At 40.4% G+C, this 27,077-nt stretch overlaps 4 protein-coding genes across 8 annotated transcripts; 3 read left to right on the top strand and 1 right to left on the bottom strand.

Annotated features, from left to right (window-relative positions):
• The first annotated feature begins 235 nt into the window (after window positions 1-235).
• LOC110974630 (uncharacterized) lies at window positions 236-5,969 on the top strand. 4 transcript variants are annotated; one of them, XR_015427900.1, is made up of 8 exons: window positions 238-399; window positions 1,090-1,231; window positions 1,629-1,831; window positions 2,178-2,296; window positions 2,628-2,669; window positions 3,426-3,536; window positions 4,547-4,882; window positions 4,944-5,969. XR_015427900.1 is itself a non-coding variant. In XM_087146970.1 (7 exons), exons 2-7 carry the CDS (start codon window positions 1,110-1,112, stop codon window positions 4,643-4,645), a joined length of 690 nt encoding a protein of 229 aa, XP_087003096.1. In that variant the 5' UTR covers window positions 236-399; window positions 1,090-1,109; the 3' UTR covers window positions 4,646-5,969. The 4 variants fall into 4 exon arrangements, 3 of the variants coding, with proteins under 3 accessions (XP_087003096.1, XP_022082118.2, XP_087003097.1); XM_087146970.1 differs by lacking the exon at window positions 3,426-3,536 and adding an exon at window positions 3,147-3,251 and having other exon boundaries at window positions 236-399; window positions 4,547-5,969; XM_022226426.2 differs by having other exon boundaries at window positions 4,547-5,969.
• A 4,564-nt stretch (window positions 5,970-10,533) lies between these two features.
• nsun4 (NOP2/Sun RNA methyltransferase 4) lies at window positions 10,534-21,594 on the bottom strand. 2 transcript variants are annotated; one of them, XM_022226306.2, is made up of 5 exons: window positions 21,454-21,594; window positions 13,854-14,658; window positions 12,886-13,046; window positions 12,516-12,640; window positions 10,534-11,660 (listed from the first exon to the last, which is right to left on the bottom strand). In XM_022226306.2, exons 1-5 carry the CDS (start codon window positions 21,481-21,483, stop codon window positions 11,384-11,386), a joined length of 1,398 nt encoding a protein of 465 aa, XP_022081998.2. In that variant the 5' UTR covers window positions 21,484-21,594; the 3' UTR covers window positions 10,534-11,383. The 2 variants fall into 2 exon arrangements, with proteins under 2 accessions (XP_022081998.2, XP_022081997.2); XM_022226305.2 differs by lacking the exon at window positions 21,454-21,594 and adding an exon at window positions 15,445-15,899.
• Window positions 15,897-20,199, top strand: ube2j1 (ubiquitin conjugating enzyme E2 J1). The gene is made up of 7 exons (XM_022226308.2): window positions 15,897-16,024; window positions 16,300-16,373; window positions 16,620-16,751; window positions 16,953-17,037; window positions 17,269-17,374; window positions 17,854-17,983; window positions 18,447-20,199. The coding sequence occupies exons 1-7, from the start codon at window positions 15,994-15,996 to the stop codon at window positions 19,065-19,067; spliced, it is 1,179 nt and encodes a 392-aa protein (XP_022082000.1). The 5' UTR covers window positions 15,897-15,993; the 3' UTR covers window positions 19,068-20,199.
• LOC110974568 (uncharacterized) lies at window positions 21,553-26,771 on the top strand. Its single transcript, XM_022226307.2, has 8 exons — window positions 21,553-21,676; window positions 21,963-22,130; window positions 22,420-22,606; window positions 22,989-23,095; window positions 23,238-23,382; window positions 24,061-24,275; window positions 24,681-24,864; window positions 26,139-26,771. The coding sequence occupies exons 1-8, from the start codon at window positions 21,563-21,565 to the stop codon at window positions 26,279-26,281; spliced, it is 1,263 nt and encodes a 420-aa protein (XP_022081999.2). The 5' UTR covers window positions 21,553-21,562; the 3' UTR covers window positions 26,282-26,771.
• Window positions 26,772-27,077: the final 306 nt, after the last annotated feature.

Genomic DNA, 27,077 nt, shown 5'->3' with positions numbered 1-27,077 from the left:
TCCGCCCATTTCCCCTTTAATGAAGGATTCTGAATTACTGGACTTGATTGACTGGATATTAAAATGATAAAAATGGTAATATTTATGTCATGTTTAATTGAAATATTCATTGTATTATCAACGGTTTTGGGTGCTTTGAATAATGCGTCACGTTTCGTGGATTCCATAAAACGGGGGATGTGGGATGTGTGTATACTGCGAGGGGGGTTATATGCAAATGAGCTGGGTCAGACGTCGTGGCACTATTTCATTGAACGTACGGCTATCAACACCACGTCAGAAAATGTGCATGTTGTTGTTAGGTGTTCCGAATTTTGATTTAATTATAAGATTATGACAAACTGTTCTTCAACAGGGCTGAAGCTAGCGTGGAGAAGAGGAAGTGCTGTCTGAAATGAGGTACTGTAGCCCCACTGCCCCTAGTTTAATTGTCTCGATCTCTGGGCTTGGTCTTATCTTAGTGAACTCGTTTGTTCAAATTGTTGTTGACCTCAATGTGATTTTACTTGCGTAACTCATGTGAACGTAACGTGCAGATATATGTGCTTACCAAGTTACGGTATGGAAACAATTCGCTATGATTTGACGTTTGATCGGTGTTTTTGATTTCCTTGTTAATTGTTTTTCGTGCTGTATCAACTTGAATAATCAAGGCAGGTGTACCACTTGCAAGCAGAAACACGTGCAGGCATGTGTGCAAACGTAGGCAAACCCGTAAACCCTACCTCCATGTGAAACAAACAAGGCCTCACACCCTCAGGCTGGATAGTTTCATTTTCAGTTGTCATGATTATAGACAGGAGACAAGCGAGTGTGCAAGTGTAGCCAAACGGTTTTTTGTATTGGTTTGTTCAACTTGGAAAGAGTTCCAGATACAACCAACGCTTGATGTCCCTATATGCACAGACCTATGAGACCTTTTTTGAAAAAACGTAGGCTAAGTGTTTTCAGAATTTTCGTAGCTACGGTTCACTTTTCAGGACATGTTGTTCCTTTTTGATGGCTGTTGTGATATTTTAATATTTTAAAAGAAAACTCAGTGTTGTCCGTATCCGGAACTCTTTCCGTTCCACTTTTTTATTCTTGTAGATTTCTGTAAGCTGCAAACGATGCCCGTGAATCGAGCGGCCATCTTCCAGCTGACGTTGCTGTTGCTGATTGTTCCCATTCAGTATCTAATCACCCAATGGAAGCCAGTCAGTAACACAGAGAGGACGCACAACTTGCAAACGTATGTTACTCAGGCCCTACGACATGTCCCCGGCTTGAGCAATTCCTCCTTTAATGCTCGTTCATGAGGTCTGTCTGTCAGGGCTGGAATAACTCATGCTTACGCTTACATTGTCATAGAGAAGAATTACCTAAAGAGTTTGTAGACCTGAAAAAACCTGTCTGAAAAACAAAGGAAAGCAAAGCAAAACAATATCATACAAAACAAAAACGGTCATGGCGTACATGTTAGTATACTTTTCCCAAATGATGAATATAAAGATCCAGTCTGTAAATGTTGAATATTCAAGTAGGCCTGCTTCTCTAAATTATGCAAATATTCATCAATAAAAAGGAAGTTAATTTAGAAGATGAAAAGCAACATCTTGATTCCAAAGGTGTTTTTTTTTTCTTTTTAGTTTAATGGTCAAACTAACGGCATGGAAAAAGAAAGTCCTGTCGTTAAAGACATGGAAGCAGTGCTATGAGAATGCCATCAAGTATGTGACAGGAAGCTTTGAGAAGTATGCCTACCCAACCACGGCTGAAGATGACACAGACAGGGGAGAGTCCCCCGCTGTGGAGGTGCTTCGTTACAAGGATAAAAGTGGATATTTTGCAGGTGAACTTCTCTTTAATCCATGGGGGGAAACACCTCTGAACTGATATCTGGTCATTTATCAAGAGCTCCTGTGCTTCAGAATGTTCTTGGTCAATTTCAACTTGACGTAAAAGACAGAAGGTGACGATGTCAAAATTAGTTGGCCAACCGTGGTGAACAGAATGGTTCGCCGCTTATGAGTGAAGAGTGTTATAGGTGGTATTGTTGGATCCTAGGAGATTTACTCCTAGAAGAACACATACATGTGTGATGAAACGATATTAGAAATCCACTCACAGTATTTAGTGATATTTTGTATTCATTTATATATTTCTTTTTTTTTTTTTTAAATGTATTTTTCGTACAGGGTCAACAGAGCCGAGGAGCCCGAGGTCAACAAAGGTCAAATACCGCATTGGTCAGGTGATCCGTCACAAGGTCTGGGGATACCGAGGGGTCATCGTGGGATGGGATGAAACGGCAAAGGTAGGAGAATCAATGTCTTATTTGTTTGTGATGTGTGTTTGTTTATTTGTTTTTTCTCAGTCAATTTTTGCCAGTCATATTTCCTGATGTTTTTGGTGTTATTTCCTCGTGATTCAGAGTTAGGCAAATGCAGTGATTCATTTTCAGCCATCTGAGCTCTTAAATTTATAATGGATTTTTTGGTAAAAATTTTTTCCAAATTAAGTTCAAAATTCAAAATTGTGTATGTCAGAAAGTGCTGCAAAACACTTTCTATATCTGTCCTCTGGTCGCTATCTTCTACTGCCAGGCTGACTTAGCAAAGGAAAACTGTTTTCTCTCATCTTTACAGGCTCCCAAAGAATGGATTCAGCAAATGCATGGCAATCATAAGGTACGTTGCCTCCAAGCATGGAGAAATCGAATAGTCATCTTCACAATTGACCTTGGCAGGAGCAGTGGCTCGTGATGAAACTCCTGCATGTTCGTTGTCAGTGAAAAGAAAAAAACTGAAATGAAGAAAGCTTACCCCTGTTCAGTGGGTGGAAAGATTTTCCTAAGTCAATTCAGAATTTATGTAACTTTGGAAAAGATCATTTAGTACCACTTTAGAGAAATATTTTGAGGCTGTCATGATTGTGTTCATGTAACACCTGTCTTGATGACCTTAAATTCCTCCATGACCTTTAACCCCCAGCTAACCTTTCACCCTTTATACTTCAGTCTTCATGCTGTTTGAATATATTTCCCACTCTCAAATTCTATATACATGAACAACTTCCTGGGCAGCATGTACCTGAAATGCCACCCTTTGATCTCTGCCCCCTTGCTGATCTCTAACCCTATTGCTAACCCTTGACCTCCCTGCTAGCTTAAGCAGCCATTCTACGCTGTGCTCACAGATGCTAGAGACTATGAGCCGGCCGTGGTCTACATCGCCCAGAGTCAATGCGAGCCTCTCTTTCTTCCCAGTGAGGTATCCCTTCATCATCGGTCTCCTGCCTTCCTTTCCACCGGTGGAGGAATTTGAAATCTGTTGTCAGTACCCCCCCCACCGTCTGCCCCGCCTCCTCCTTTCTCCTTGCATGTTATATCACCAATCTGTCACGGTCTCTTTGTGTTCAATTTTTTCCCCCTACTCGGTGGTCAGCATTGGCGCAATTTGCCCAGTTACTCAGTCCTAGTGGACACAAGAGACCGGATGGACGTCCAAACAACATACGTCGTGGAGGAAAACATAGAGATTATCAGAAATACAAAGGTGACTATACATCCCCCCCAACCACCATGGCAAACTTCCTCTCCTGACCACCCTACAACCGAGTGAATCAGGAATTGTTTTTTTAATCGTTGTTTTTTAATGCTGAAAAGGTATTTATCAACATTGCTCTGTCGTGTTTGTTTTCGCCTTTCATTTTACTTCATTTAACAGCGGATTTTTTTTTAATCTGGTCATTTTTGTTCACATTGTAGTTGTTTAGAATTTTTACCGACAGTCATTCATTTTAAGTCTTTGCTCTTTGTTTGTTTATTTTGGTGTTTTTTCCTTCAACAATTTGTGGGGGAACTGTGAATGGAATCCCGTACGAAAATGAATGGTAGGACTTGTCTCACATGACCGCTGATTTATGCTTTGGAGCTGTGGTCTGGTCCTGTCGTTAGCCCATTCAAATTAATCTAAAAACTCATATGACAAAGTAGGATTCAAGCCGGAGTGGCAAAGATCTGTAGATGGAATGGTTTGGATGTGTACACTGCGTGTGTGGACTCACAGCTGGGTATAAGCCGGTAACAAATGATATTTTCCAACAGGACTCTGGCTCAGAGTTGTTGAGCCCATTAGCAAACACTTTGACATTTTTTTTGTATATCATATCTCCAAATATTCATATTTGTACTGGTTACCAGAAGCCTGATTACTCTAATGATGCTGTCCTATTACCCAAGTATAGTTCCCTTTTTCCCTTCTTTGATTTTTATATAAGTATACTTTTTGCACTCATATAGACCAATCCGTTTAAACCCCATTACTATGGTGGCACCACACTCACACACACATTCTTCAGCTTGACGCACGCGTGCGTGCGTTTGATAAATCACGACACCCTATCGGCCAAAATGCATGTAACGTGCTCGTACCACCTGTCCACGAGCGTTGTGCCACCGAAGTAATGGCTTCTAATTCTGGTTCTTGAATTACACAATAGAATCATGGGCTTGTAATGAATTAAATATGTAAAGCTTTTGTTCTTCTGGTGTGTTCCATCGCAGATAGTACACCCCGACGTGGAGGACTATTTTGAGAAGTTTGACGGCACGCGCTACCTGGCTCGGCCCTGGCTGAAAAAGATTTACCCCCATGACCAGTGACGTTTTTCCAAGCTTTTTTGTCCTGTTGAAAAGACCAGTAACCCAAAGTTTTAATTCTTCCAAAGTTGCATGTCCTCGACCTCTTTTTTTTTGGTCATATTGCAACCAGACCAGTTTGCTTTGTGTTTTTACATTGATTCATTTTTTTCCCCTTAGATAAAGAAGGTTTAGGAGTAATTTATTGGCCTGGTGAGCAGGGATAATCACCTTATTAACCTTTGGGGGATACTTGTCCATGTAAGTCCCCTTAGTTTTTGAGAAAAATGTTATTAAAACTACGGTCATCTCCTCCCTCCAGTCAGTAGTTCTCATGGGGCAAAAAATCCATGCTGTAAACGGGCAATTCTTGATATGATCGGCAAAGTGCAACAAATGAATGTAAATATTGTTCGACAAGTCAACGTGAAAGCAATATACACTCCTTTTCCCAATGCATTCCAACGGATCTGCTAGTGACCGGCACCTTGACAGATCTTAGGTTGCTGGCTTTAGTGCATCCGTTGTTCATTCTCTGGTTCTTATTTCTTCCTGACCTGTAATTTTGGCTTCATTTTCTATGCCGCCGAGCCTGTCTGGAATTTCCTACCAAGAAGAAAAATGATGATCATAAGAATTTTTTGGAGGGGAAGGGAGAAAGAGAAAATTTTTTTCTACCCACCAAGTAAAAAAAAATGACAACCACGGAATTAACTCTGGATGCCCGTATAAGCCAGTGGATAAGGCATTCATTCATAACCTTTGCAGTTGAAACCAAACTAACATTCTTCAAAGCTTTGCTTCATCTTTAGCAACTGGATAATTCATATTTGAAGACATTCTTTTGAAAATGCTGCTTCTTGAATTGTGCCTCTCTTCCATAGGTGTAAATTAGTTACTTAGTTGAAATGTCCATCTGCAATCTGGACATGTTTGCTGATCTTATTATTTCTGGGATTGCTTATCCCAAGTCCAAGAGCGATCTTGCTCCGTGACTTGAGTTGAAATTGGTCTCCAGCTACATGAATGTGTTATCTCTTCCATGAATAATCAGAAATCAAGACACCATGAAGATTTTTCAATTACGGCATTTTAAGATTTTTTAAAGAAGAAATTGGCGAAATGTGGATGTAGCACATGGTGAAGCCTGGAAAATCTTTCACCGTTTTACTTGAAAATTTCATCTCATTTACCCTTTTCAAAGCAGCAGTGACTTCTGTTTTCAGATTGTGAATGGGTCAAGATTGCCTTCAAGAACAAACGGTACTTCAACTGAATACAGTTGTCGTGTCGCCTTATGTATATATTATTGTGAAAGGAATAAATTATATGCACTTGGCAAGCTTTATTCTTTATGTTTGAGGTGTGTGTTTTAGTTCATGAGGAGCATTATAAAATATTTGAAGGATCCACGTTTATATTTATCGAACCCCCTGAGATACTGGCTTTTATTTTTAGTAGATGCCATCATCATGCATGTAGATTGACGCAAAATTATTTGTGAAGAAATTTTCAGCTGAAGTTAAACTTGCAGGGGGTTAGCCTTGCATTTTGATGGAATTTTTGACCAAAATGTGATTTTTCTCCAAACTGCTTCAAAATGCCTGCAAGTGACTATGAAGATGTTCTCAGAACTAAAGGACGTCTTTTATGCAAGTTTCATGAAAAATTACATTGCAGAAATTTTGAGCTGAAATTACACAGATTTGCAAGGGGTAAGCCTTGCATTGTGATGAAATTTTCACCAAAATTTGACTTTTCTCCAAACTGCTTTAAAATACCTTCAAATGATGAGGAAGATGTTCTCAGAACTAAAAGACGTCTTTTATGCAAGTTTCATGAAAAATTACATTGCAGAAATTTTGAGCTGAAATTACACAGATTTGCATCTTGCATTTTGATGAAATTTTGACCAAAATTTGACTTTTCTCCAAATTGCTTCAAAATGCCTTCAAATGATGAGGAAGATGTTCTCAGAACTAAAAGACGTCTTTTATGCAAGTTTCATGAAAAAATACATTGCAGAAATTTTGGGCTAAAATTAATTAAATATGCAAGGGGTTAGCCTTGCATTTTGATGGAATTTTGACCAAAATTTGATTTTCTCCAAACTGCTTTAAAATACCTTCAAATGATGAGGAAGATGTTCTCAGAACTAAAAGACGTCTTTTATGCAAGTTTCATGAAAAATTACATTGCAGAAATTTTGAGCTGAAATTACACAGATTTGCAAGGGGTAAGCCTTGCATTTTTGTAAAATTTTGACCAAAATTTGACTTTTCTCTTAACTGTTTCAAAATGCCTTCAATTGATGAAGAAGATGTTCTCAGGGCTAAAAGACGTCTTTTATACAAGGCATGCCAAATTATACTGCAGAAATTTTGGGCCAAAATTAATTAAATATGCAAGGGGTAAGCCTTGCATTTTGATGGAATTTTGACCAAAATTTGATTTTTCTCCAAACTGCTTCAAAATACCTTCAAATGATGAGGAAGATGTTTTCAGAACTAAAAGACATCTTTTATGCAAGTTTCATGAAAAATTACATTGCAGAAATTTTAAGCTGAAATTTACACAGATTTGCAAGGGATAAGCCTTGCATTGTGATAGAATTTTGAACAAAATTTGACTTTTCTCCAAATTGCTTCAAAATGCCTTCAAATGATGAGGAAGATGTTCTCGGAACTAAAAGACGTCTTTTATGCGAGTTTCATGAAAAATTACATTGCAGAAATTTTGAGCTGAAATTACACAGATTTGCAAGGGGTAAGCCTTGCATTTTTGTAAAATTTTGACCAAAATTTGACTTTTCTCTTAACTGTTTCAAAATGCCTTCAATTGATGAAGAAGATGTTCTCAGGGCTAAAAGACGTCTTTTATACAAGTTTCATGCCAAATTATACTGCAGAAATTTTGGGCTAAAATTAATTAAAATATGCAAGGGGTAAGCCTTGCATTTTGATGGAATTTTGACCAAAATTTGATTTTTCTCCAAACTGCTTTAAAATAGCTTCAAATGATGAGGAAGATGTTCTCAGAACTAAAAGACGTCTTTTATGCAAGTTTCATGAAAAATTACATTGCAGAAATTTTGGGCTGAAATTACACAGATTTGCAAGGGGTAAGCCTTGCATTTTGATGAAATTTTGACGAAATTTGACTTTTCTCGAAATTGCTTCAAAATGCCTTCAAATGATGAGGAAGATGTTCTCAGAACTAAAAGACGTCTTTTATGCAAGTTTCATGAAAAATTACATTGCAGAAATTTTGAGCTGAAATTACACAGATTTGCAAGGGGTAAGCCTTGCATTTTGATGAAATTTTGACCAAAATTTGATTTTTCTCCAAACTGCTTCAAAATGCCTGCAAGTGACTAGAAAGATGTTCTCAGAACTAAAAGAGGTCTTTTATGCAAGTTTCATGCAAAATTACATTGCAGAAATTTTGGGCTAAAATTAATTAAATATGCAAGGGGTAAGCCTTGCATTTTGATGAAATTTTCACCAAAATTTGACTTTTTCTCCAAACTGCTTCAAAATGCCTTCAAATGATGAGGAAGATGTTCTGAGAACTAAAAGACGTCTTTTATGCAAGTTTCATGCAAAATTACATTGCAGAAATTTTGGGCTAAAATTAATTAAATATGCAAGGGGTTAGCCTTGCATTTTGATGAAATTTTCACGAAAATTTGACTTTTCTCCAAATTGCTTCAAAATGCCTTCAAATGATGAGGAAGATGTTCTCAGAACTAAAAGACGTCTTTTATGCAAGTTTCATGAAAAATTACATTGCAGAAATTTTGAGCTGAAATTACACAGATTTGCAAGGGGTAAGCCTTGCATTTTGATGAAATTTTGACCAAAATTTGACTTTTCTCCAAACTGCTTTAAAATACCTTCAAATGATGAGGAAGATGTTCTCAGAACTAAAAGACGTCTTTTATGCAAGTTTCATGACAAAATTACATTGCAGAAATTTTGAGCTGAAATTACACAGATTTGCAAGGGGTAAGCCTTGCATTTTGATGAAATTTTTACCAAAATTTGACTTTTTCTCCAAACTGCTTCAAAATGCCTTCAAATGATGAGGAAGATGTTCTGAGAACTAAAAGACGTCTTTTATGCAAGTTTCATGAAAAATTACATTGCAGAAATTTTGACCTGAAATTACACAGATTTGCAAGGGGTTAGCCTTGCATTTTGATGAAATTTTGACCAAAATTTGACTTTTCTCCAAACTGCTTTAAAATACCTTCAAATGATGAGGAAGATGTTCTCAGAACTAAAAGACGTCTTTTATGCAAGTTTCATGCAAAATTATACTGCAGAAATTTTGGGCTAAAATTAATGAAATATGCAAGGGGTAAGCCTTGCATTTTGATGAAATTTTGACCAAAATTTGACTTTTCTCCAAACTGCTTCAAAATGCCTTCAAATGATGAGGAAGATGTTCTCAGAACTAAAAGATGTCTTTTATGCAGTTTCATGAAAAATTATACTGCAGAAATTTTGGGCTAAAATTATTTAAAAATGCAAGGGGTAAGCCTTGCATTTTGATAAAATTTTGACCAAAATTTGACTTTCCTCCAAATTGCTTCAAAATGCCTGCAAGTGACTAGAAAGATGTTCTCAGAACTAAAAGACGTCTTTTATGCAAGTTTCATGCAAAATTACATTGCAGAAATTTTGGGCTAAAATTAATTAAATATGCAAGGGGTTAGCCTTGCATTTTGATGAAATTTTCACGAAAATTTGACTTTTCTCCAAATTGCTTCAAAATGCCTTCAAATGATGAGGAAGATGTTCTCAGAACTAAAAGACGTCTTTTATGCAAGTTTCATGAAAAATTACATTGCAGAAATTTTGAGCTGAAATTACACAGATTTGCAAGGGGTAAGCCTTGCATTTTGATGAAATTTTGACCAAAATTTGACTTTTCTCCAAACTGCTTTAAAATACCTTCAAATGATGAGGAAGATGTTCTCAGAACTAAAAGACGTCTTTTATGCAAGTTTCATGCAAAATTACATTGCAGAAATTTTGGGCTAAAATTAATTAAATATGCAAGGGGTTAGCCTTGCATTTTGATGAAATTTTCACGAAAATTTGACTTTTCTCCAAATTGCTTCAAAATGCCTTCAAATGATGAGGAAGATGTTCTCAGAACTAAAAGACGTCTTTTATGCAAGTTTCATGAAAAATTACATTGCAGAAATTTTGAGCTGAAATTACACAGATTTGCAAGGGGTAAGCCTTGCATTTTGATGAAATTTTGACCAAAATTTGACTTTTCTCCAAATTGCTTCAAAATGCCTTCAAATGATGAGGAAGATGTTCTCAGAACTAAAAGACGTCTTTTATGCAAGTTTCATGCAAAATTACATTGCAGAAATTTTGGGCTAAAATTAATTAGATATGCAAGGGGTTAGCCTTGCATTTTGATGGAATTTTGACCAAAATTTGACTTTTCTCCAAATTGCTTCAAAATGCCTTCAAATGATGAGGAAGATGTTCTCAGAACTAAAAGACGTCTTTTATGCAAGTTTCATGAAAAATTACATTGCAGAAATTTTGGGCTGAAATTACACAGATTTGCAAGGGGTAAGCCTTGCATTTTGATGAAATTTTGACCAAAATTTGACTTTTCTCCAAATTGCTTCAAAATGCCTTCAAATGATGAGGAAGATGTTCTCAGGACTATTATACAGCTGGAATCTTAAGTAGAATTAAATAAATCTGTAAAGGGTAAGCCTTGCATTTGAACAAAATTTGATTTTTGCATCAATACTTCTAGAGCACTGGGAATAGGCTGAAAGGACTCATAAATATCGTTTGTGTTAAGTTCAAGCAAAATTGCATATCATAAAATTTGGGCTGAAAATAGATGAATCATTTTGACAGAATTTCAAGATATTTCAATTTGAAAAGTGCATTTTTATTAAAACTGACATTGCTCCCAATAGCCCCAAAACATACCTTGAAGCAAGATAAGCATATTTCATCATTCCGAATACCTCAACAAATTATAGCACATTACTCTTCAAAAAAACTGTTTGACTCCCGAAACTGACTGCATGGGATTAACCTTGGCATAATTTGGCAAAATTTTCTCTTACCAGCTAAGATTACTTCTAATACAAAAAAAGCATGTTTTATCTTTCAATGCAACACAATTAATTTTCACATTTTCCTTTGTAACCCCCCCCCCAAAAAAAAACAGCAAGAGGTTCATTTTGCTGCTTTTAATGCATTTGATTGGTGCCTTGCCCTAGGAAAGAAAAAACTGAACGTAAATCTTCAGTTTAATTCCTATGAAATCGAGGCTCTGGAGGTTCAACGTGTTAGCATCAGTTTATCCATGTATAACAGTAAGCAATTAACATAAATTGGCTCCAGTTAAAAAAGGGTTGCAATACTGAAACACATTAACAACATCTTGACAAAATGCCACGAGCGACAGTTGCAGAACCTAGAAAACTTCAGAATGCATCTACCTCGGCAGCACAAAGCGATGAATGAACTGATTCAACAGAGCCTCAGGACGGATTATTTGGGAATGCCAGATTGTTGACACAACCCCTGCAAAAATGACACACATTTCAAAGTTAAGATATTTCACACACTAACAATGGTCCAAATCAAAGAAACCTTTCAAAATGACACGGTTGCTGACACATCTGTAGGTGTACTTGCAAACACAATTTCTTTGATCACTTTCTTTGCAGGACACAATTTGCTAACATGTACCAAATACACCCTTTCGCTACCTCAGCCGACACAGCTTACAGAAATACATCGGACCAAAGTTGCTATTCAGGTTTGGCAATACGAGCTGTCCGTGTTTTGCGCGGTCGCAGAATTTGAAAACATGACCCAAGCACTGGGCCAGCGGTGACAGTTCGACCACGACCACTTCCATGTCCGTCTCTGCCTGGCAGTGAAAGAGGGCGCTCTCTACGACAGCGTCATTCTGCTGTTGTGAAAGCGAGCATGTCGAGTAGACAACATCACCGCCTGGTTTCACAGCCTTAAGACCGGCACTGATTTATCGAGGGAATAAAGACAAAAAGGAAACATTCCAATAAGTAGTTGAACACTGCTTTGGTGTATTTTCAACTGGCAGTTCCCTTGTGTAAGACTACAATTAAAGCTCGGTTTACAGTATGTTCCAGGCGGCCACGGCAATCACGATTGCCCGAAATGTAGAGCACCGTGGAATTTTCTTAAGTTAGGTTTACACTATGTTCCTGGTGGCCACGGCAATCACAATTGCGGTGGCCACCGTGGACAAAACGGTATGGACGTGAGACAACACGGGGGATGGGATGGGCAAACGTGACAGTCTGTGATTGCCATGGTTGCAGGGCCAGATTTTTAAATGTCAAAAATTTGCCCGTCCCACTATGGACCGTCTCCAAGTCTTGTTACGGCCTCTCACGCACTGTACTGCATTCATCACCTTTTACTACAGCCTACTAGGTTTCTCATCCGCACCGTGACTGCCGTGGCATTGTCTCACGTACAGACCATTTTAACCACCGGGAACGTAGTGTAAACCTAGATTAAGCCAGTTTTCAAAAGTCCACCAAGGTGAGACCATATCATTAGAAAAGTGAGGTTGTAGATTGCATGGAGTGAAATACACATTTGAGAAAAGGGGGATAGTTAAAATAATTCGCCTCTGAAATCATACAGTACAAAGGACTCTCAGGATCACATTTGTGCATGCCTAGCCCTTGTCCACACTACATGTAAGTCAACACAGCTTGGGTCTTAAGGTGTGCTTCTTGAGTGCTTGGAAAGCCTGGAAGCACTCAACTACAGCTCAGAGAAATGTTCTCAAAATGTAGACCCGAAATCAAATCTGCTCATGTGGGAAACTACACTGCGCTCACCACAGAAGTTCAGTCTGGAGTTTGGGAAGTCCCCAACGTTCACTGGTCCTCCTGACAGCAAAGATGCTGTTGTCGTTGTTGGTGACCGCCAGCCGATCTGTGGTGCATGGAACATCGACTAAAACCTGCAAGAAACCAAGGAGATATTGTACTGATGGATGCATTACCGTGATCTCTGAGAAGTTAAGAAGGTATCCTGGACAGCCTGCAAGCACTCCCAAATGACTTGATAAGATCCAATCCATTTTCTGCAGCTGTTGCCAAGCCACAACTTGTTTCATGAGGTCAATCATTTCCATTGGGGATTTTTTTCATTAAAACAAGAGGCTTCTCTGAATGGCAGCCCAAGAGATCATCAACCTTGCCGTGCCTTATCATATGTATCCGGTTCCATCTCGCCCCACTGGCGTCCGTCCTCTGCCGTGAATCGTAGTTCTTCGCTCCTCTGCCAGTGAAAGCCGGTGTAGGAACGCAAGACGTTGAGGAGTCGACGTCTCCGAGCAGTCTCTGGTTCGTTGGCAACCACACCACCTGAAAATTTGCAGAAAAAAAGTTGCAAATCACTGAAATGAGGTTTAAACACTTTCTCTTTCATAAAAAGGGTTTTGTAACATACACATCAAGAGGGGACGTGGGCTATAGCCTTGAAAATTTTACAGAGAATGTCTTGAAACGGACAAAAATATTTGTTTCCTAATCAGGTCTATAGCCATCCCCCAAATTACTATTTCATCCAAAACATTCAGAATTACACCTAAAAAATACAAGATATTTATTACAATGCCTAAGGTCACATAACAACACATCTACTTCAGAAAGTTAAGACAGAATTGCCAATGTGGGATTTTTGCCCTTGCACACCGACACATACTCATAACACTGTATACTGGGTGTTTATCTGAGCGCTTGTAAAAAATTCACAAGTTCAGGTGAGACTCGAACCTACAACCTCCTGCTTACTAGTGCAGACGTCTTAACCATTCGACCACCGAGCTTGCTCGGCTCGGCCAGCTGGTCCAAGTCAGATTTATCAGAGGGTACTGCAAACCATTTCTATCAAGTAAATGTGGATTTATAACAGGGGGGTGACATTGAAATATATGTACCAGCAAGGACGATTAAAAGCTGCACAATTTACATCACATATTGCCCCTTTAAGTATCACACCAGCCCCGCTCTCATCCAAATCAAAGCAGGGTATGACTATGTGGTGACAACTGAATGTCCATCTTTGCGACTCATATGATTCAAAGCACACAATTTGAGCCTGGCAGAGACAGGTGCTGTTCCAAACTTTGTTAAAAGTGGGGGATCGGTAAACTAAGCCAGTCCACCAACCTGCGAGCATGGTCTGCATTATGGCCAGTGTCTTGCCGCCGGGGGCTGCGCACATGTCTAGTACCAAGTCTCCCGGTCCAACATCCAGTGCAATCACTGGCAAGATGGATGCAGCATCCATGGTGTAATACTGCAGAAAAAGCCCTCCAGAATCCAGCTTGGATGGCGGGAATCGTTCCACACTCCCACTTCTGAAAACAAAGCACTTCAGATGCTGACTGACTTTCAGTGGTCTCTGGACGTGCCTTGCGTCAATCTCTGGGACTGCTTGAGCAGAGTCTAACCCTTTGTATCTCCCAGCATCTGAGCTCATGAGAAGCTCCATCTTAGCCTCGTATCCAGGCATCACAATGTATTTCTCCTCCCATGAACTCTTCTGATCTGATTGAGACTGCGTCCCTGGCTCACGAGACTTCTCTACAGTACTCATCTGACCGAGACGATCCTCAAGATTTTGGTCAGCATCTTTGGGACATTGGGAAACATCTAAATTGTCCAAATTCTGGCTTTCTTCATCTGAGGATTCTGTGCTCCAATCAGTAACGTCCTCTGATGACCATGTGTCCTCCATCATCTTTGCTAATTCACCGGCAGCTGGCTGAACAAATTCCTCTGCACCAAGTTTCCTGAGGAACTCTTCCGTTTCCTCCACGATGCTGTAGTTGTTGAGGAGGACACCATACTTCTGCTGAGAAAGCAGCCCCAGGCGGATGGTGGGCCATGCATCGCCAAACTGGAGACCGTAGTTCTCATCAAAATGCCGCAGTGCGTGGAACGAGGGCTCCACTTTCCGCTGCGTCTGTATCTATTCCAACATCAAAATGAAAAATAACAAAAGTTAAAAAACATGTGAACAGTTTGCTGTTTCTAGCTCACTTGCCTCAGAGAATTAAAAAATTTGTGATACGCGATCAAAATATTTCTCGAACAAATTATTATAGAAAGACAAAACGACAGAGGTCATCATGTTCATCATACAAGTGCAGGGACAACACTTGATGTCCCTGTGCACAGACCTATTAGACTTGTCTTTAAAAAAAAAAGTAAATGCTTCAGAATTTTCTTCACTAAATTTCACTTTCTACAAAATTTTAGGACATGTTCTAAATTTCTGATGGCTGTTAGTGTAATAAAATTTTAAGGGAAAATTGGTGTTGTCCGTGTATGGACCTCTTTCCAGGCAGAGAAATATGGAAGGCCTGCGTAGCACCGTGATCAGAATATCAACAAGACTATAATATCAAATTAGTGCTTTGAAATATGTGATTGCCGAGCTTTCGGTAAGTGAGTAACTTTTTCAAGGTAAGCAGACTGCTTGCCCTGAAAAAGGTACTCAGTTACCGAAAGCTCAGCAACCACATATTTCAGAGCACTGATTTGATATTATATTCTTGTCGATATTCTTTCCAGACAGAGTATTGATATTGTTCAACAATATTATGTCTTAGAGAGATGATGAATGAATGGGACATATTTCATTGATAATGTCAATGAAATGTAGGTAGGTCCCACTTCTGCGTAAAAGTTATAAAAGTGGACATGATGGAATTGACATCAGACTAGGTCATGTCAGTCATGCAACATCACTTACTGCTCCCCATTTTTTCTTCATTTTCTTCCACCTTCTGGGTAGTTGTACGACCTGACGACAAGTCTCTCCATGCCTTAGAACACTGACCGCCCCGAAACACCGCCAAAATGACATCTCGATGCTTGGAAACAAAAGGGTATGATTCAAATCCTAGACTAGTGTCCGACTCTGAGACACCATCATGTGCCGCGCGTGAGTCGCATTTGTTTTGAACGTACTACTACTTCCGGGTTATGTGCGGCGACCAATCAAGAACTGCAACATATTGCTAAGATAGGCTTTATTCTCGTTCCCAGTTCTCAGGCTTAAAATATATAAAGGCCAAAACATGTTCTTCTAACGTACTGGGATCGTTCGTAACTCACGAGGTTGACACACAGGCCACGTCAATGTAATTTCTTACGTGGGTCTGGTACCCTCTTCAGGAGTGATATAACGAAGTGGAATTTCACAGATTGTCAGACTGAGAGTCGGGTTGCGGGAGTGGTAAAAGTTGACTTGTTTACAATTTCATTTTGACTTTTCTCACAAACCGGTTCAAAGACAAAGATGGAAGGGCAATACTCTCGGAGGAGTCCAGGTAATTTGACTTTTTTGTCGTGAAACTCTGGAGGAAAAAAAATCAAGCCAGGGTCACCCTTTTTGAGTGAAATGTAAGAAATTGCACAAACGCCGGCGCGGACTTTTTAACTAAATAAGGATTTCCTAACAATAACAACAATAAGTCTTTAAAGATTTCCGAGAAAAGAAAGCCAAGAATGACTTTAAGGCCTCTGGGTAAAAAGTTGTAGGTTCAGTTTGCACCATATTTGTGTATTGTGGCTTGATCTGTGTTTTTTCTTTTGTTAATGTCAGCTGTCAAGCGGTTGATGAAAGAAGCTCAGGAACTGAGTGATCCTACCGAACAATGTTACGCACAGCCACTGGAGGTAATGCAGCATGACACACCACGGTTTACCAGGTTTACTGGTTTATGGAGGCATGGACAGTGTTAGCACCAGTTGCTATAGTTATCTGCAGTCTGGATCCTAGGTTTCTACTTGAGTACTTCTATGATGGAGACACTTTTTCCAACATGTCCAAATTGCCCGAAACCTAGCACTTTACTGTGTTTACATAATTAGGCACTTGACTATTTTTCTTTTTGTTTTCTTTTTTTTTCCACTGTGATACAGGACAATCTGTTTGAGTGGCATTTCACTGTGCGAGGTCCCCCTGACTCAGATTTCCAGGGTGGCGTGTATCACGGCAGGATCACCCTTCCACCAGACTACCCAATGAAGCCACCTAGCATCATGCTTCTGACAGTAAGCTGGAAAACTTTTTTTTTTTACATCCTTGTAGTTTTTATTTTAATTTCTGGTATACAGCTTACAGAATAATGATGCTAAGCTACAAAAGTGAGATTTTTAATAATAATTAAATAGATAATAATTTTAGACTTGTACATTTAGTTATCCTGCATTTTCTTCCCAGTATACTATTATTGCTGTTACACTTTTTTGCAGCCCACCGGTAGATTTGAAGTTGGCACCAAGATTTGCCTGTCGATATCCGGTCACCACCCTGAAACTTGGCAACCGTCCTGGAGTAGTAAGACGCCTCATTCCTTCAATTCACGATAAAATACTCCAAACATTTGGATTCTAATTCAAGATTCTAAAACTCTTAATCCAAATCAGTAATAAAATTTAGATTAGTTTTTCGCTTTTTGACAATTGGCAGTCTGAGAAATGCTTTTAAAAAGACATGTACAAAAACAAAACTAAACTATGTAGGACTATTGTACTGTTACCTGACCTGCCGTTCTCCCCTTATTTCCAGTCCGCACCGTCATGCTTGCCATCATCGGCTTTATGCCAACGAAAGGAGAGGGGGCCATAGGCTCACTTGACTACACTCCAGAGGAACGGAAATTACTGGCCAAGAAGTAAGAATTGAAAGCTCATTTTGTCTTGCTGGAGCATGGCTCTGAGTTAAAGATGATTTATGGCTGCCTGTGGATGCTTGGTTGTTTACATGAATAAGTATACATTGTATTAACCTTATTCATTTAATACAATAAAACCATTTTTTATTGGTTTCCATACACAATGCTAATATATACAACGGGTGTAACAACTTTACGCTGTGCGTTAGCAGAATGGTAACAGCCTGAGTGACATGTTACACCTGGCTCAACCTTCATTTTTTTTCCCACGTGCTTCAATTCCTTGCATGGCTGCCCAATGGGTTACGCAGATTGCTTACAAACTCACCTGATCATCTACTGAGGATCCATGCAGTCATTATCTCGCCTGGCTCCGTTTTCATGAAAAATCTTGTTATTTTGCCATTTGTCACCATTTCTGGTGAGTTGTTCGTTTTTGGGCGGCCAATCGGCATATCTTGGCTTCTGCTTAAACCCAGATCCCAAGACTGGACGTGCCCATCTTGCAAGAAGGCCAACAAGTGTATCCTCCCCAAGGAGACCTCCTCAGAGAAGTCCAAGGAGATGCAGCGGGAGGCGGCAAAGCTGGCCTCACAGATCAGCTTCAAGGTAGGCAGGACAACAGAAGACCCCTGGTCTTTGGAGACCCAACTGTCCCCTGTCTTAAGTCATTAAATGCCAATCCTTCGGAATAGCGATGCCTGAACCTTGCTTTTGATCTCTTCAGCTGCTCCTGTGGTAGCCTCTTGTCTAAGTAGCTCTCTGACGTAGTAGAAGACTTTTAAATGAGAGAGTTCGACAAAAGTGGGTTTTAATAGACACAGAAAGTGCCAGGAAAGACTGTTATAAACGTCTAAGCTGGCTGTGGAGTATTTTGGACTGTTATGTACCTGTGTGTAGGTCAGGCTTACGAAACAAGCTAGATTTTTCCTGAGTCTATCAGTCTATCAAGGACAGTCAAATCTGAGTCACTAATTCCAGCAACCTTGGTTTAAACCATAACATTCCAGGTCTGGTTTTATATGTCCATCACTTCATTACTGAAACTTTTTGAATCTTTCTGGAATCACAGAAGGAAGAGGACAAGAAGCCCAGCGAGAATGCCACCAGTAACCCATCGGCAGCTGCACCACAAGCTCAGGCTAACACCGCCCCACCAGCAATCAATCCAGCTCCACCCCCAAATCCCTTCGCTGCGTTCAACCCAGCAGCTCTGGGCATGCACTTTCAGCCTAGCATGTTCCCAGGCTACCCGCCAAACTTCATGAATATGAACCAGCAGCTATTGGCCAATCAGAATGCCGCCAACCCAGCAGCGGCAACTCAAGGGACCAATCAGACACCTCCAAATGCCAGCCAATCTCCAGCTGGCCAATCGCAGAGCAGCCAGGCAGCAACAAGCCAATCACCAAGCACTGATCCCCAAGCAACTGGTACCACTACCATCCAACCAGGTGGGACCACCACCCCCGAATTGAGACAGCGTGTGACAGCAGCAGCAGCCGCCCCTGGTGGGGACCAGACGACACAACCCAGGACAGGCCCCCAGAGAAACCAGACACTAAATGAGGACAACTCTGGAGGGAGGTGGGCTCTGGTCATGATGGTGGTCATCACCATCATCATGCTGTTTCTGCTTGGAAGGAGACTTTTTATCACTTACGAGTACAAATTTCAATCTGGAGGTCTCTGAAATCACCAAACTGACCCAAAGTTCCCACGGCGTAATCCCTCGCTTGCATACAACGACTATGCAACACAGCACAGGATCAGCACTGTCCCTCTGAGGTACAGTGATCACATGCTGAGCTCTATGTTCACAGGCTGTTGACTTCATTAACAAGTCTTGAAGACACCTGACAAAAAAATCTTATGGTAAAAGGGACATTTAAAACCTTAGTTCAAGTGGCTTAAGTCAAGTTATACTTGTGGTGTTTAAAAGTCTGACAAGTTAAAAACAGAACGGGGTTGAAAATCAAAAGCAAAGATCACTGCAAATCAGGCATGCCATTTTCATTAATGTTACCAGATTTAGGTGAAGATACCTGTAGTAAATCAGCTGATTTGGGGACCACTTTCATTTGAATAAAGCCAACAAGTTGGGCAGTTATAAAGTTTTTCCTTTGGCAGGCATTGACACTGATTGACTGAAATGTTGGTGAACATTAATGTATTTCAAGCATTCCAGTTGACAGATTTTTCTAACCTTTACGGGAAACAAGAAAAAGCATTTATGCAAACCATTTGGGTGGAAGGTATATTCGCATAATGATTGCTATCATATTTTAGTGTTCTTGCATTTTGTTGTATTTATTGTAGACTGAATAAAATCAAAGTAGTTCATTTCCCGAGTTCCCTGAGACTGGCATATGTCACCAGGTACTTTTCAAATGACGTGAGAGACATTAAATGCAGTCTAGAGCTGCCTATTTACAGTTCTTTGCAAAATTTAAGTATTCAAAGCACATCTTTTTTTCAGGGAGTCGGCAGTGTCTTTGCATTGAAGAATTATTCGCCTTCCAGTGATTTAATATGTCGTCAATTTATTTACTCATAACACTTGTCATGTTAAAATAAGGCCTGTCCCCTTGTTTTAGTGATTTACAATTAACAGTGGAAAAAATGCCTTGTTAGAAATCCAAACTCTTATTTATTTGCTATATGAATTCACTTTATTTTACTCTACTTAAAATTGAACAAAGTAGGTCACCCTCTTGTAACAGTGAACAATGCATAAAGTGGACATTTTTAATTGCATTGTTAATTTATCGAGTTCAGTTTTAATCAAATAAATAAGAACAATATACGGTCAACAGTCCTCCGAAGTTTTTTTTCCTCAAAAGTTGTTTCCTTGTTTAAAATGCGAGTAACGCGCATCGATCATGAGTTCCTATGGGGCCAGAAAACACTTTTTTTCCGAGAGAAAGACCTGTTGAAATAATTCCTCTAATTTTTTATTTTGTGTGCGTGTGTGTGTGGGTTTTTTGCACTGCTGTTTTTTTTTTGTTTTTTTTTGGGGGGGGGAACAAACAAACACATCAAATAAGCAAGGATCAAGAGTTTGGAGTGCGAAACAAAACAGCCATGGGGGATCACGTCTCGTCACGTGACCTCAAGCCACCCCACCTGTGATTTCTGCTTCAGAATAAAAAAATGTGAGAGAGTTATATCCTCCTGATATGTCAACAGCATGAACAATGAAAAAGTTTATTAGATCTAAACGACCTGAACCCCCCCCCAAAAAAATCGGTGCGTCAAACGACACGGCTTTTACAGTGCTTCCTTTGCTGAATCTCTTGCAATATTACTATTATTTGCAACATTAATTTATCATGGGATTGATTAACCTTCAGCGGCGGATGACAGATAGAGTGTCTCCAATTCATTTCAGATATTTTTTCGTCGTTCGAAAAGGTCATAAGAATCGCAGAAAAAAGCTGGAACATCTTTGTGATTGATTACCGATACTTGGCAGCGACCTATCATTCCTTCCATCTTTTCATCGCCAGCTCTTGATTTTTCAATCAGTCAAACAAAATCGAAGCTAATCTCAGTCGTTTCAATTTCAAACGGAGGCGATATCGAATTTTACGCATTTCACTGAAAGCGATACCGAGCATTTGATATGGGGGTAGTGTAGCCACGACACGAGTCACTGCTCGACTATAAAATCAAAGTGTAGGAAGATTCTATTCTCACATCCGCTGTGGAAAGGTTTTCAAAGTGTTAAGTCGACTTCTGAGGTATGACCCTTTTTTAAAAAAATTAACTCACTTTGTCTGAACTCCTCCAGAGGATCTGTGTTTTGAGTTCCAAAATTAACAGCATGCGTGTTGCTGTGCACAGTGTTTATGCTATAGTTTATTTTTATGTTGCTGTGGATGTGTTGTTTTCGTTTGATTTGTTTTGGTTGGTTTTTTTTTTGGACAAATTGCCGACGTTTTGTGTTACTCCTATCTTTGTCCGTTCTGCTTGTCTATCCAACTGTTCTTACCATTTCAACAGAAACTTGCCAATCACGAAATGCCCTTTGGCATTTAATGTCCGTCTGTGTCCTCGTTGTCTGTCCACTCGCTTACCTGCTCATAAGTCTCTTGAGCTGTCTTCATTCAGTCATGTGGTGTATATCCTGCTCACTAATTGGTCGATGAGGTAAACCTCTTTCCCCGCAGTTTGTCACCCAACATCATGTCTGTCCACGGCCTCATCGCTCTCCTGCTAGCTAGGCTAGTGTGCGGCATCCCGGCTCCTTTGTTCGAAAGTCTTGATCCCGTTAAAAGTCACTACCTGGTTAGAATCGAGGTGAGTAATAATTCTGATCATTCTGTGCAACTTTATACGGGGATTTATCAACATTTTAAGTACTGTAAAAAAAAAAATAGAAATATCTACCGCACCAGCTCCCATAACCCTTTTAAGTGCGTTATTACATTTAATTCCTTTGCCATTTTACTGTAATTTAGAGTGACTTTCCAAAAACAAAACGAAGCACGAAGCGCACAAAACTCACTTTTCGTGTGTAAGTGGAAGCCATATACCTGTAGTCCCTATACTTAGTTCTACGGAGACTCTGTCTTTTTATCAACAGGGCAACAGCAAAGATGCCATGAACAACTTCAGGCTGGAGATGGCGGCTGAAAACGATCGCAATGAACAGGAGGGAACCGGCTTCGGTCACATTAAGGTTTTAGACGAGATTGATGGTACAGACTTGAAGCTATTCCTGTTGGAATTAGACTACAAATCTCTAGACACGGTAAAAACAAAACGAATAACGATTCATACTTTAATGTATAATTTGGTGGTAGTGCCAATAGGTTTTTCAAAGTAAAATCATTTTTTGTTTAAATCTCGAAATTTGGGTGTTTTTTAATACAGTTATCGAAAATCCTTCACGCGGTAGTCGCTTATCGAGCTTGGGACCGGGAAATGCCGGTTTGAGGACGCTCTGCGTCCAATATCGGCATCACATTTAATTCAACTCGTTTCAATCCAGTCTACTGAATGCATCGATCTGTTTCCCGAACCTGATTTCATTCCGGCAGGTACGCTACCATCCATCGGTGCAGTTCGTGGAAGAAGAGACGCGGATGAGAGGGGACGCGGCGCACACAAGCAAACCGATTCCGGAGAATGCCGAGCGTCAAGATAGGGTTGATGACGACGGTTACTATGGCCTAGATCGCATCAACCAGATAGGACCGGATCGAGACTACAATATGACTTTTGCCGGTAAAATCCCTCTCTTTTTTTTCAAATGGCGCGTACTGCTTAAAGTGTCAACAGCTTTAAACCTGTCCTCGTCGAAATCAGACCTGTGCGACGAATTTGTAAGGTGCGATCTGTAATTACTGAACACTGACATCAACTGTGTATGCTCATACTCTCAATCTGAAGTTCCATGTTATGATCCTTTCTGCCCATTTAACGGCATTTCTCCCAGCGCGTTCATTATCAGATAAAATTGCATATCAGTTAGGTTTTCCAGTTATTTTAAGAATTGTTGTATGTATAGACTGAAGGGGGAAAAACAAGGAAGATAGTGACATATAAACGTTGATGTTTAAGAGAAAAAAAATGAGAACTAACATAGTTTTTCTCAATGTAATTCCAGGCGATGGGTTCGCAGTGAATGTTTACGTGGTGGATGCTAGCATTGCTCTGCTTCATGACGAACTAGAATGCCGAGCGAGGATGGTTCATGACGTCCTTGGGCAGCCGGTAGGTAGTAGTATTCCTGGTCTTAAAACGGCCTCAGGATATCAGAGACAGCCCCCAAACCAGATTGCCTTTGCCCTTTGCATCCAAAGATTCAAGGAACTCGCCAGCTCTGACACAACCTTTTTAAAACCTTTTCACTTAGGGCAACGATTGCCCTCAGAAGGACGGTACGACCGTCGCAAGTGTAGTGGCCGGTAAGCGCGTCGGGGTGGCCAAGGCTGCGCACGTCTTTGGTGTGAGGGTGACCGACTGCGACACGGACCTGAACCAGATGAACTTCATTGCCGGTAAGTCCGCTTCCAATCGCCCCGAATGGTTCAAGCAGACCTCCCCAAACCTGCTGCGGCGTATCCAGCTTTTGATTTCGGGGGGGGGGATTCAAAAGCGAATGCAACTTCGGGCTCATTAAAGACGATGTTGGGAAAATAATCAAACGCCTTATTCACGGTCCCGAGATCCTTGCTTTTATTAGGTGGTTTTATTTTCTTAAGGTTTTGGTGCTAGTATTTGACAAATAAATGTACCGATCACTTTCCTCCCCACTCACGTATGAAGTATTCTTTGTTTTAAAACAACGTGGGGGGATCCCCTGTTGGATACGCCTCTGCAAACATGACCCGTGAGAGGGTCCTATATAATGTAGAAACCCTCATCCAAAGAGGCCAAATGAAAGTGTCCAAATGTCCAGCCTTCATAGTTTCTCAGGTCGGCCACTAAATTTTCATGATTTGCTTTATTTTGTTACAACTCCTTAATTCAGTAGACCCTCCACGCTTCAAACCATTTAAAGATTTCATAAAATCGGCAAAACCTTCACCCAGGGCCTTGAATTGAGTCCCGTTGCAAAGAAATTAAGAATGGTACACGTTTCGGGGTCTGAAGGCTTTTTGTTGACTTCACGGTACGTTCGCCCGGGTGACATTTCACCACCAACTTTCCCCATCTTGCCCTGCATTATCGATTAGGCATGCAGTGGGTGAAGGATCACGGTCGGACGCCTTGTGTCGTCTTGCTTGGCCACACCCTCCCCAAGTCGGTCAGCGTGGACCTGAAGGCAGAGGCCCTGACCCAATCTCTCTTCTCTAACCCCAACGAGGGCTGCGTGGTCGTGACTGCCGCCGGCACCGTGTCGGAGACCGGGTCTGATGCTTGCGCCTTGTCGCCGGGCCGAACTCACAGCGTGAGTAGTAATCGTGGTCTTACAAACCTTGTCCTGACGGAGGTCTTGAATGGGGGATATTTCGGTGTAAAGAGACAGATTCTTCGATATAAACCAATGACTATACAGGAAATTTTTTTTTCATTTTATTGCAAACTATCTTCGTAAACCTTAACCACCACCCCAAAAATCCAGGTGAAGCACACTATTCTTTGTTTATAAAACTCGCATATCACGTTTATGATATTAAGATGTTTGACACCACACCGTGTACCATATATAAGTAGTATGCCTATGAAAATATCAAGTTGAAGTGAAATGGGGTAAATTCAGCACTCTGATGTGAATACCGCCGACATTCTGGGAAAACATTCTGAGCAAGATTTAGATACAGTACATCAATGTTGTTCTGTCGTCGTTCGACAGGTAATCAACGTCGCTGATACGAACGCGCTGGACCACAAGGCACCGTCGTCCTACTATGGCACGTGTGTCGACATTCTCGCTCCGGGGACAAGGATCAAGACGGCCATCCGACAACAGACGGATGACGGAGACGACGATTACACGCTTTCGTACGGAACAGCCGTATCGGCGGCTTTCGTTGCAGGTACGTAGGGCAAAGACCCTATCTCACACCAAAAAGCATTATGACATATTTATTTCACACCCTGACCAAAACACTATAACCGAGAAACTGATTCCGTGGCGACTGCACCGAACAGCGTAAGTTGCCATCCAATCCAAAGAAAACCAGCCCTTTTTACCTTTCAAGACAGTCTGGCAGATGACGTGCTGGTATGTTTGTACGCATGCTCAAAACATTTTACCACTGTATGAATAAATGTGATTTTTCACTTATGATCGGCGTGTATAATCTGCACGGGAGCGTTCTCAAAACTAATGTTGAACAAAGTAAGTGTCCCCAAAATTATTTCAAAACTATTTCAACCAGCTGATGCACTTTAATCCTACGCCTTCAAGAGTTTGCAACGCGTTGGCCAATCACAACGCGCCAAATCTGTCGACCCTTTCCAAACGCGCATTGGGTCGACAAATTGGTGGCGCACTATTGTGAAACACCCTTATTACACGTCTATGTATTCTTATTAATGACACTTTCGTTTTACGTTAATTTATCTGAACCTTATCTATTTCAAAGCAGTGAAATAAGGACTCTTGAAAAGTAAAATGAAATTTACCTCTCCAGTGATGCAATGATTACAGTTAGACAAATAAGATGTCACTTTAAGCTATCACTCTAGATAATTTGAAGGGAAAAAAGACAGACCGACAAAACACGGTCAAGTAAGAGAAATTGTTTCCCTGTGATAAAAATGTACACATCTGGTTTCGAACGAGAATTGTGACTCGATGAATGGATAAGCTAAACAAATAAGCTGGTGTGGAATTTCAGTTGTATTCTAAGAGTGGAATAAAGTGGATTCAAATTCAAATAGAAGCACAAATGGGGTGGAACGAGTCAAACGTTTTTGAAACGGTCGACCATTCAGCAGTCTGGCCATGGTTGCTGGTGATATGACTGCCGGAATGCATTCATATTAGGACCAGATCTGTCTTTACGAAACCATATTCGAGAGAGGTACCGCAGTGTTGAGCTGGTTACTTCGTGTACCAGTCAAACTGGGACTGTTGATACTGTATTGTGTTCGAAATCGGCTGTGATTAAGTAACACCCTTTAGCTAAAAAAATTGGTCCCATTCCAACGAAGGGATCGTTAGCCATGTTAGCCAGAGTACTGTAGCTCTGCCGGCACAGACGTTTAATACATGTAACCGGTCTAGAAGGTGGCGTTATACCGTGATGGCCTGGTTTAGGTTTAGAAATACTCACCGAAGAAAGTTTCTTGCATTTATTGGCAGGAGTGGCGGCAATTCACCTGGGTAACGACGTCCCCGCGTCCAAAGTCAAAGAGCGAATTTTGACCGATGCAACACCTTGCGTGATAATAAACGAAGGTCCAGGGACCCCCAACCGCATGCTGTACGTTGACCCCGGGATGTAGTCTGGGCACCAGAGTAGATGGTCACAGCGCTTGCGTACTCGCCAACATTCCCGGCGCACCTCTTATAAAATCTAAAAGATGAATGTATTAAGATAATTTCGTTCCCTTTTGATTGATTAGAATAAGTGTCTTTACTGCTGTGCATTTATTGGCAAGAACTAACACCCTAGCAACCGATGTTTTCCAATGTACCAATCGTAATAGTCTTTTAACAGTTGTTTACTTATAGAAAGTATTTAGAAAAATGCCAAATAAAATTTTACGTCTTGTTCAAACGTTGCACAACATCCCAAATATATATCTGTTGATTCCTCAGATACTTCTAACAAGACACTAGCTCTATGTTTGATTGATTGTCGATTTTTAATATACATTTTGTCGTGGCAGAAATTTCATCAAACTTGATAAAAATCACTTTTCCAGTGCTGCAGTAATTTGGTTTTATTTTGCGGTTCATAGAAGACGTGAATAAAACATTATCTGATATCAATTTTTCATCGTCAGTAAATTGTCTTCTCTGTTTCAAATGTGTGTTGGCGAGAGCAAACTAAGACACGCATAGAGACTTAGAAGTGGGGAGGACTTGACTTGGAATGGCACCTATCCCAGTGTCTCATATGAAATACATATCCCTACGTTCATCAGCCGCTAACTTGTTGTCAGTCTGAAAAAAATACATGTACATGTACAACATTGATGACTGGGGCAGGGGACTTCTCTTTTAGGTACATTTGGAGTTGGATGGCTGGGCTTTCTTTTGTTTAGTTTTTAATTCGGGGGGGGGATAAAGCCTTGT

Source organism: Acanthaster planci, linkage group LG15, assembly GCF_054643075.1.
Source record: "Acanthaster planci isolate LZ-2023a linkage group LG15, COTS_SCS, whole genome shotgun sequence".
Lineage (NCBI taxonomy): Eukaryota > Metazoa > Echinodermata > Asteroidea > Valvatida > Acanthasteridae > Acanthaster > Acanthaster planci.
Note: the sequence above shows the minus strand (reverse complement) of the source record. Positions and strands in the feature narration are given on the sequence as shown.